This window comes from Lipotes vexillifer, unplaced genomic scaffold (assembly GCF_000442215.2).
Source record: "Lipotes vexillifer unplaced genomic scaffold, Lipotes_vexillifer_v1.1 scaffold394, whole genome shotgun sequence".
NCBI lineage: Eukaryota > Metazoa > Chordata > Mammalia > Artiodactyla > Lipotidae > Lipotes > Lipotes vexillifer.
In genome coordinates, this window is record NW_006791731.1 from 3,012,431 (window position 1) to 3,023,784 (window position 11,354).

Consider the following 11,354-nt stretch of genomic DNA (forward strand, 5'->3'; position numbering starts at 1 on the left):
TTCCATTCACGGGTTGTCCTTTCACTTTCTTGATGTTGTCATTTGCAGCACAAAACTTTTAATTTTGATGAAGTCCGGTTTATCTTTTCTTTTCTTTTCTTTTGTTGACTGAGCTTTTGGCGTCCTAAGAAACCATGGCCTGACCCAGGGTCACAAAGATTTACTCCTGCATTTTCTTCTAAGAGTTTTATCGTTTTAGCTCTCACGTTTGAGTTAATTTCTACGTATGTTGTGAGGAAGGGAGGGGTCCAGCTTCATTTTTCGCATGTGGATATCCTGTTGTCCCAGCATTATTTATTGAAAAGACTGTTACCCCCATGGAAATGTCTTCACACCCTTTATCATTCTTTCCAGTTAAGCTCTTATAGAAAATTATCTTTTTCTATTCTTTTTAATAAAATGCGGATTTACCAAAATAATCAGGATACTTGTTCATGTGATGCTCTGTTGATTTGTTCACAGCCCAGCAGACCTGGTTATCCTAGTCCGAGGTCCAGCGAAGGGTTTCATCCCAGCCCACAGCACATGGTACAGACCAATCACTACCAGGTATACCGTTCATTACCGTTATAAGATGTGTTATTTTATTCTTCAGCACATTTGGGGGTGGGGAAGTATATATTGTATATATTTATAAATTAAAACATTCATTTTTTTCATCGAACAAATGAATGATTCTCTCCCAAGCCCCACGTTTCCTTACCTTGTAAATAAGAACAGCTATGGGACGTTTCCTGTAGGCCTTTTCAGCTTGAAATGCTCATTTGATCCTTTCACGTCATTGGTGTCATATAGAAAACTGCCTTAGATCATTTGAAATCTCTTTGTTGTGAAAATTCCTAGAAGTTCTCTGGCAGTGGTATATCCCTTCTGACCAAAAATAGTCGCTGATACAGCATTTTATGTTTAGTAGAGTTTATTAAAATATTTTCATTCAAATAAACTGTGAGAACTACCTGTGCATCTTATTTGAAAGTTTCGTAATTACATATTGTCAGTATGGAATTTTGGTATAAATCAATGCCTAGAGACCTAACAAATGCATGAAATCTTTGTTGAAGGGAATTTGGAATATGGATTTGGCTGTGCTTTATCTCATTTAAAGAGTAGCTGACAACCCTGGCTGCCCAGTACCAGCCTAATGAGTTAGGGAAACAGATACTGATTCCTTGTCTCTCTTTCTCTTGATTGAGGGAGAACCATGTCAAGAAATTCCTCTCACTTTCCTTCTGCCTTGAAATTTTTCTCCGTGTCCAGCTAAATGTTTTTCTCTGCCTTCGAGATCGTTGGTAGACTGTGAAGGCCTGCCTTCTCTCACCATCCACCCTGGTTCACTAGAGGACAAGCATTTGGGGGTTTTGTTTGTTCTTTGCTGGTGGAGTAGTAGTGAGTTGGGCAGGAAAGGGACTTGTAGAGAGATGGCTTAACCATGTTTATGGCCCATTGCTTTTATATCCGAGATTGGTCTGCTCTCAGCACTGTAATAAGTGTAGAATTCCAAAGTGAAGAATTCCTGGTTTCCTAGCATCTGTTTGCAGTAGCTGCCAACTGTGGCCATAACAGGCGGCCTTTCTCGAGGCTGCAGTTGAGAGTCCACTTCCTCGCCTTTACCAGCTTCTAGAGGCACCTGCAGTCCTTGGCTCGCGGCCCGTTCCTCCCCTTCAAATCCCAAGTATTTCTCTGACTGTTCTTCAGTAGCCACACCCCCTTTCTCTCCGCTCTGCTTCCTTCTTGCATTTTTAGGGACCCTTATGATCACGTTGGGGCCACTCAGATCGTCCAGGATAATCTCCCCACCTAATGATTCCTAATTGATAGTCACATCTGCACAGTCCCTTTGGCATGTAAGCTACCATATTCACACAGGTCCCAGGGATTAGGGCGTGGACAAGCTTGAGGAGCCGTTATTCTGCTGCCACATTATTCTCTATAATCTCAGTTACCTCCTTTCACGTGGAAAGCAGAACTGTGCAGAAGTCGTACTGCGTCAGACCATGACCTGTAGCCGCTTCACTCACCCGCAGGTCTCTGGCTACCCTGGCTCACATGGAATCACAGCCGTGGCTGGCAGCACCTACCCAGGTCAGGCATCTCTTTTGGACCAAACAGATTCGTGGAATCACAGACCACAGGAGATATCGATGTGGCAGCCCAACGTGGAGGTAAATTGGATGTTCTTGGGCTTTGCTTTGTTAACTGATGAGGCTGTGCCCAGGGTGCAGGGTTTCTAAATCCTAAGGTTTCTCAGTTTAGATGCCTAAACTAAGAGCAAACGCTCTCTGGGTCTGTGAACCTTCTTTGCTGAACGATGGAGAGATACCACCATCATTAGCCCGTTCATTTGCAAAGCAGAGCCCTACATGAGGCTAAGGAACAAACAGCCTCCAGCTCTGCGGACCGTGTTAAGTTTTACTGAACTTCCTTGGTAAAACCAAGAACCACTCCTGTAATATTAAAAATCATTTCTTTGAATCCAAGAACATCTGTAGTTGTCTGCTCTTCAAGCTCTTTTCCTTGGAGTACACATGCTTTATACTCTGTAATATGTGTGTGTCGTATTTAATCCTCCTCCCATTATTTTACTTCCAGATTGTTTCCACTTTTTCGCTCTAACTAATGATGCATTCTCTGCCTCATATCTTGGATTACTTCTTTAGAGTAGGTCCCTGCAAGTGAACCATTGTATGCTTTTTAAAGCTGTTTCACACACGTTAACTTGTAACCCTCAGAAAAGCTGCTCCCGCCGGCAGAGTAGAAGAGACCCTACGTCCACCACACCTGCTGTTTTGCTTAATTGTTTGGAAAGACACACAGAAAAAAAAGTAAGAGCCTCATACACAGTCTTCTGAGAGTGGACCTTTTAACTCCTCCTCCAGGACTCTGCAACACTGGACCTGCGTGGCATCGGGCAGGTGTTGCCGACCCACCTGATGGAGGAGCGGCTGATCCGGCAGCAGCAGGAGATGGAAGAGGACCAGCGCTGGCTGGAGAAGGAGGAGCGGTTTCTGGTAACTGAGTCTCAGAAAGTTCTTGCACCCCTAAGCCTCTGGAGTTGGCTCTACTGCAGATGATCGCAAACCTCATCTGTTCCAGAGCAGGAGCCTTTGTTTTACATCTGCTTCCTAAAACTTGCAATAGTGGGTCGTTCGCTTTTCTTGAATTACTTTTTCAGGATAAATTTCTAGGAGGTCTGTTGTAGAATCACGGGCTCAGATGTAGAACCGTTTCTGTGGTTTTGTGTTACTGCCACGTTTACACGGAAACGACTCCCACTGAAGTGTCAGCTTGCACGTAAGACACTGCCTCTCGCTACTGCAGGGCACATGACTAGATAGCCCGGGGGCCCCGGGCTTGCCTTCCTGGGCTCCTCTGGTTCGAGGTCTGAGAGATGCAGACCTCCTGCCGCATGCCTCTGGGGTTGCGGGCAGCAAATGTCTTCCTGGGACAACTCTTGTCGACAGCCCCTCAGAAGTCCCTGGGGGTAGAGGAGCGGTGACAGAGTGGCCTGTGTGTGTCACGTGGTCCTCAGCCTTAGGACCCCTCCCCCGTCACCCTGCGCGGCTGCTTCAGCCTTCCTCAAGTAGCCTGAAGAGAGGAAGGCCTGGACGGAGCCAAGCCCGTACCTGGCTGGTCCAGAGCTGGTCCCTCACGCTTTGACCATAAACGTCCCGAGGCCACCTCTACGTCACCCTCTATGCTGAGGGACCAGACACTGATGAGGGGATACAACGCTGTTCATGCATCTCTGGGAGTCCTACAGGCACAGAAACATTAATTCAACAACCAGTGGTTTTACGAGACAGCGGTTCATCACCTGTGATCCTGATTTCATTCTTTATACGGGGCTTTCTTTTTGAAAACTGTAGTTTCAAATTAAACAAAGCAAGCTGTGCACAAGTTTGGTGAGGCACGTTTTAACCTATCCGGGCGGCCACTGCCCTCGCTGCAGGGGGAGTGAGGGCCATCTTGGCACGAACGGGGACCTGGGAGCAAATCACATTAGGTGGAGGCACTTTCTCACCTTCCTTTTCTTTTTCTTTTAAAATTGAGGCCTGCAGACATCACACGCACCCCACACTCATTTAACTGCCAGACAGGACTAATGCACACAGCCCTGTCACAGCTTAATGGTTAAGATCGTACAAAATACTTATCACGTGTCGGTCACCATCCTACATATTTCTCATACAGAAAGTCATTCAGTCTTTATAACCACCCTGTGGGGAAGAGACAGGTCCAAGATATTTTATCCGTAACTCTTGAGGGTTCTGTGTGCTACACTATGTTTTTGCTTTAGGAAGTTAATGAAGGGAATCCCCCTGGCGGTCCGGTGGTTAGGACTCAGCGCTTTCACTGCCGGGGACCAGGTTCAATCCCTGGTCAGGGAACTAAGATCCCGTAAGCCTTGCAGTGTGGCCAAAAGAAAAAAAGAAAAAAAAAGAAAGAGAATTAATGAAATATGACGCACATGCTGTATCTTATATAAGTATTCCAATAGCATACAGAGTTAAAAGCACTAACGCTCTTACAGCAAAACACAGGTGTTCACATTACCAGGTGTAAAGACAGCCCTCACATCAGTTCAGGTGAGGTTTTGCCACAAAATTAGTTTCCTTCAAGCTTAAAAAAGCAAACAAACTTACCAGTCTTTTAGTACATTTTAGATTTTGGAAACGAGGATAAAGGACAGTGTACCTATCCTTTATTACCTTTATTGTCAGAGATGAGGAAATTGCCCGAGACCACTGGGTAGCGTTGGCCAAGCCGGGGTCTTTGGTGCCCGCCACTCTGCCAGCCGGAGTGCCCGGCTGCACGCGGCTCGGCACTCCCACGGCCTAGTGCTCCTCTGCACGTGCATTTACTGTAACGTATACGAAATGTCGCTGGGCGCTGTGAACCATTCACTTTTGAACAAAAGTTTCATCATATCAAAATGCTAAATTATTTAAATCAAAGCGTATCTTGAGATTATAAGGCAGGCGGCAAAAATTGCTTATTATTATTTACTATACTAATCTGAGCGAATCTATTTGGATATTATATCAGTTCCAAGAATACAGCTGCTGTTCCCTAGCCCTACATTTTAACCTTTTGTCCAGAGAGCCTACTTTCCCGCATTGATTTGTATTTTAAAAAGGCAGTGTTACAAACTCTTCAAACTCGAGTTAGTATACGTAAATACCAGTGTCTGGTGTATGATCGCCCTGAGAGTGGAGGAGGCCGCGGCTGTGAGCTGCTCTGACAGAGCGCAGCCGGCGGCGAGAGCAGGAGGGGGGCCTGGGGGTGCCACTCGGGGTCGGGATGATGTTGGCACCCAGGCCTCGAGATAGATTGGAATTTGCAGGGCAGACAGGCTCAGGAAGTATGCTCATGCCTTGGGAAGAGCTTGCTGGTGGGGAAGGTGATCGGCCCAGGCCCAGGCTCCATCTTCCCAGTGATGTCAGGTACTCTGAATCAGAGGCTCCAGACACTGCTGGCTCATCTGCCGTAGGGGTTGTTCCTTTTAATTGAGATAATTTACATACAGTGGACTGCGCAGGTCTTTCTTAAGCGTGCAGTTTGGTGAGGTTTGATAAATACATTAAGTCCATATAACCCATTCTCCATACGTGTGACATTTCTGTCACTCCAGATGGCTTCCATGCCACGTTGAAAATCCACTAATGAAGTCGTATAATGAACTCCCCCCGGGGAGTCCAGTCAGTTGCTGTGTCCTGTGACAGCCTCAGTGTACCTGTCTCCTCAGCCTGGGACATTTCCATTTGTTCCTGATTCCTTTTATTTCTCCCATGTAACTTTATAATTTTCTCTAAGTCCATATCTTCCCTTATTAAATTACTGCCCATTCATTTAGAGCTTCCCGTCACTGATAATGGTATCTCATTTTCATTGAACTTTTTAGTTGTTATTTCCGTATATGCATATGCAGTTGATTTTTAGGAAATTATCTTGTATGTAACAATATTTATCACATGAAATTTTTCTGACTGATTTCCTTGGATTCTTTCTATTCATGCACGGTTATCACTTTTTAAAAAACATTTTCTTTCTTCATTTTCAGTTATGTATCTCATATTGCCCCTGAAGCATCTCTTGCCAACTTTGTATTAAATAGGTTCTTGCCTGCTTTTATTTTTTTTATTTTTTTTTTTTAAACCCCACATTTGTTTGTTTATTTATTTTTGGCTGTGTTGGGTCTTCGTTTCTGTGCGAGGGCTTTCTCCAGTTGTGGCAAGCGGACGCCACTCTTCATCGCGGTGCGTGGGCCTCTCACTATCGTGGCCTCTCTTGTTGTGGAGCACAGGCTCCAGATGCTCACGCTCAGCAGTTGTGGCTCACGGGCCTAGTTGCTCCGCGGCATGTGGGATCTTTGCAGACCAGGGCTCGAACCCGTGTCCCCTGCATTAGCAGGCAGATTCTCAACCACTGCGCCACCAGGGAAGCCCATCCTGCTTTTATTTTTAAAGATAATGTCCGTAATAGTTTTCTCCATTAAGTATAATGCTGGCTCTCTATTTTTAAAATAACCTTTCTAAAGCTTTTAAAAGGCTTAACGTGATGAATTACGTGAAGCATTTTGCTTGGTTTTATGCTGGACCCTCATTCCAGAGAGAAGTCCCCACTAAGTCGTGGTTGATGATCCTTTGAAGGTCCTGGTGTCTTTTGTTTGTGATGTTTTATTAGAATTTCCTATCGATCTTCATAAGCAAGAGTGATTTATTATTGTCATTGTTAATGGTTTCAAGATCAGAACAGCGTTGATATCCTCAGTCGAATAATCCCTGCCCCATCTGCGTTGGCCGTTGGTCAGGCAGCCGGTGTAGGTGGGGGGCTGAGAGCAAGTGAGCCGTCAGGACGGGCCCGTCCTCCGCGTGAGCAACTGGGTGAGCGAGCCGCAGCGCCGCTGCCAGGGGAGGGAAGGTGAGGAGGTGAGGGCAAGTAAATGTCAAGGCCGGGGCGTCGTACGTGGCATCTCTGAGATCCTGTCCCCTCCAAGCTGTGTTTCGTGCCACAGCCGCAGTGACATTTCTACACCTCGGGTCTGATCCTGGCCTTCTCTGACTTAAAACCTCCCAGTGGCCGCCACAGGATGTCCACCCGGGGCCCTCCATCCTTCCTGTCCTCGAGACGCAGCCCCTCTAGGTCAGCCCTGGTTGTGACAGAGTGGACGGAGCGCAGGGGAGGCCCAGCATGCGGGGCCGTCAGGGCAGGCTGAGCAGCTGAAGAACGTGCCAGGGTGAGGGCACACCGAGTGCAGGAGCCTAGGCACTGGGGTCAGCTAGGGGAGGCTTCAAAATCCTGGTTACCGCGGCCCTACGTAAGTTGTTTAACCTCTCTATGCTGTGATTTGTTAATCCGTAAGATAATTATAATTTCCTCTGTAAAATGCGAGAATGCTTTTCTGTAGGGTTGAGTGGAGGATTAAATGTATAACGCGTAGACAGTGGGAGGGATAAGGAATACACCATTAATTTTTCCAAGGGCTTTTAATCTCTCATTCAGTATGTTCTCTGTAGCAGCCAGGAGCGCTGCACTGATGAGAATCTAGAATCCTAGATCGTACACGTCGCCCAGAATACCTGCAGGCTGCTCCCAACCCGAGATGAGTGTAATAGATGGGGTGAGAGATTTTAGCCAGTGTCGAAGGGATTCTGCAAAGGAGCGTCGCTGGTATCACGCAGGAGCTGGACACCCTTTCACTGGATTTATTTGTTATCAGTGAACCTTAATTCGTTGTTTGTTTGGGGTTTTTCCCCCCCCCCCCTTAATGCATTTTTGCTGTTGGTAGGGCTCCCTTAGGTAGGCTGTTTTTAGCAGCTGGCTAACAAGGCCCTGGCTGTGTCTGACCGCCATGTTTCCCCGAGGAGGCAGAATCTGCCTGCAGGACATGGAGCCTTTTAGGCCCAGGTGCTTCCCTGTGCAGGCTTCTCAAGCCGTCAGTGAAGGAGGACCCCTTTCTATTTTTTTTTCCTAAACCACTGTAGACCTGATACTCTAGTGAAATAAAATAAGAAGCAGTTACTAGAAAAAGGAAATTTTTAAAAAGGTATACAGACTTTTATTATGAGCTCCGGCAGACCTAAAAATTACTATTTCAGATTGCTCTAGAAATTTCTAAAGATGCTCATCCTCTGTTTCTGTCTCATCATGACCTGGTAACAGCAAATCATTGCTGACCCGCCCTGGTCCTCGGACTGTGCTGGGAGCAGCCCTGCCGCTCCCTTCCGTGAGGTCAGCTTGTACCTGGGTGGAAGAGTCATGTTCTTACTGGAAAAATTAAAGTTGCTTTGTCAGTAGTGATTCCCAGATTTTTTCTAACAGATCAGAATCGATAGCTGTTTATTGAAGCCTCCTGTTTTAGGACTTACATCATTATATGAGGTTACTTTTTATCGAGCACTTCGGAGAGTCGAGTCGAGCATCGTTCCGTCAGCACACATAAGGCAGGCTCTTGCCCTGGGGCACACAGCTGTGACCTACAGCGCAGGGTCTTTGTGGTGTCCCCACCCCCTTCTGTGATCTCAGTGCAGCCCGAGTGGTTTCTGAGTTGCCTCTGTGCCTGTGAATCCACGGCTGTAAAAGCTCTCTTGCAAACTGGCCAGAGAGAGCTGGCAGCCTTGACTAGAACCTCAGTCCACTGAGAGGACTTTCTTTCCTATTGGGTGCTGCTTAAAGAGAGAGTAACTGTGTTACTTGTTTATTTTTATTGCCATGCACACAGTCATTTTCTAGTGCAGGGCTGTGCTGAGGATAGGATTTTAATTTTAAAATGAGAAAGTTTTGAGTATATAAAGCCTGCTTTGTGTCCTGAGAAAGGAAATGAATGTTTGAGCTGTTTTCCCTCTCGCAGCAGAGCCAGTCAGCAGGAGTGAAAGGTGAACATCAAGACGGGGTCAGAAAGTCCAAGACAGGGACTCTGCTCTCAGCCAGGCCACATCCCTCCCATGTGTATTCCACAGTCCAGATTTGAAGACAATGTGTAGTGCAAGGGGAAAGGACTTTGAGTTGAAAGCCTTAGGTTTGAAGTTTTCTAGAGTGATAGCAACATGGGACTAGAGATCAAGCCTGAACGGTTGGTTACTGTGTCCCCGGAACCTAAAGCAGCGCCTTCAGCCCCCATCTGTTGCCTAAGAGAAGGGCATACGCATGCCCACACAGAAAAGAACTGGAGATAACCCACCTGCCCGTTAACAGCAGAACGGATGCAACAAGGGCATGTTGCACAACAATAAGAACGAACAAACTACTACACACAACCACAGGGCTGAATCTTAGACACCGTGTTCACAAAAGATGTCAGACACACAAGAGTGCTTCTTACAGGACCCATTTGTGTGAAGTTCAGAAACAGTCGTCTGGGCTGGAAGTCAGAGGAGGGGTCCCTTTGGCGAACTGGAGCCTGCGGGTTATCTGCTCTGTGTCTTGATTGGGGTGGCGTGTTAGGCAGGGGTACTGACCTTTACACTTAGGAACTGTGGGCTTTGTTGTATACAAATTATACCTGAATTTGAAAAAAAGAAAGAAAATGCATACCTGATGGGGAAAATAATCAAATAGGCCCAGACATTCTTTATGTCTATTATCCGTTTCTGTAAGATTTTAAATAGAAATTGCCTTTGCCTCCTTTTTGTCTTTAGTATTACTATCTTCAGATCCAGGATATTTTATTTTGAAGTGTGATTGACTTAGAATATTATATTAGTTTCAGGTGTACAACATAGTGATTCAATATTTTTATATATTACAGAATGATCATCAGTGTAGGTCTAGTTACATCTGTCACCATACAAAGTTATTACAGTATTAGCCAATCCATTCCCCACACTGTACATTACATCTCATTGACCCATTTATTTTATAACTGGAAGTTTGTCCCTCTTAATCTCCCTCACCTATTTCACTCATCCCCCCCAGCCCTCCCCTCTGGCAACCACCTGTTCTCTGTATCTGTGAGTCCGTTTCTGTTCTGTTTGGTTTTGGGGAGGTTATTTGTTTTTTTAGATTCTACATATAAGTGAAATCGTACAGTATTTGTCTTTCTCCGATTGACTGACTTCACTTTGCATGATACCCTCTGTGTTGTTGCAAATGGCAAGATTTCATTCTTTTTTTTACGGCCGACTAATATTCCACTGTGTGTATATGTACCACATCTTCTTTATCCATTCCTCTGTAAGTGGGAACTTAGGTTGCTTCCATATCTTGGCTATTGTAATAATGCTGCAGTGAACGTAGGGGTGCATATATGTTTTCAGAGCAGTTTTTTGGTTTTCTTCAGAAGAATACCCGGAACTGGAATTACTGGATTATATGATAGTTCTTTTTTTTTTTTAATTTATTTATTTTTTTGCAGTACGCGGGCCTGTCACTGTTGTGGCCTCTCCCGTTGCAGAGCACAGGCTCTGGACGCACAGGCTCAGTGGCCATAGCTCACGGGCCTAGCCGCTCCGCGGCACGTGGGATCTTCCCGGGCCGGGGCACGAACCCATGTCCCCTGCGTTGGCAGGTGGACTCTCAACCACTGCGCCACCAGGGAAGCCCCTATTTGTTTGTTTTAATACTTTTTTTTTTTTAAAGGAAACTTTATTACTTTTATTTATTTATTTTTTTGGCTGCATTGGGTCTTCGTTGTTGCACGGGCTTTCCCTAGTTGAGGCAAGCGGGAGCTATTCTTCCTTGCAGTGCGCGGGCTCACTGTGGTGGCTTCTCTTGTTGCGGAGCATGGGCTCTAGGCACTCAGGCTTCAGTAGTTGTGACACGTGGGCTCAGTAGTTGTGGCTCATGGGCTCTAGAGTGCAGGCTCAGTAGTTGTGGCTCTTGGGCTTAATTGCTCCACGGCATGTGGGATCTTCCTGGACCAGGGCTCAAACCCGTGTCCCCTGCATTGGCAGGCGGATTCTTAACCACTGTGCCACCAGGGAATTCCTTTCATAATTTGTATATTTCTAGTTATGGTCTTTTCTTTTTTGATTAGAGAAGTCCCTTTAACATTTCTTGTAAAGCCAGTTTTGTGGTGCTGAACTCTTTTACCTTTTGCTTGTCTGTGAAACTCTTTATCTCTCCTTCAAAGCTGAATGATAGCCTTGCTGGGTAGAGTATTCTTGGTTGTATGTTTTTTCCTTTCATTATTTTGAATGTATGGTTCCACTTCTTCTGGCCTGCAACGTTTCTGTTGAAAAGTCAACTGATAGTCTTATGGCAGTTCTCTTGTACGTAACAAGTTGCTTCTCACTGATTTTAAGATTCTCTCTTTATCTTTAGTTTTTGCCGTTTTAATTATGTGTCTAGTGTGGACCTCTTTGGGTTCATCTTGTTCGGGATTCTCTGTACTTCGACTTGGATGTCTCTTTCCC

General features: G+C 45.7%; 1 protein-coding gene across 1 annotated transcript in view; it reads left to right on the forward strand.

The window, feature by feature from the left end:
* The window catches only part of PTK2 (protein tyrosine kinase 2), a 167,018-nt gene that overhangs the window by 135,849 nt on the left and 19,815 nt on the right, over nucleotides 1–11,354 (forward strand). The window contains exons 22-24 of the mRNA XM_007464627.1: nucleotides 463–549; nucleotides 2,025–2,162; nucleotides 2,877–3,008. Of these exons, the coding sequence (XP_007464689.1) occupies nucleotides 463–549; nucleotides 2,025–2,162; nucleotides 2,877–3,008 (357 nt within the window). The remainder of the gene's footprint in view (nucleotides 1–462; nucleotides 550–2,024; nucleotides 2,163–2,876; nucleotides 3,009–11,354) is intronic.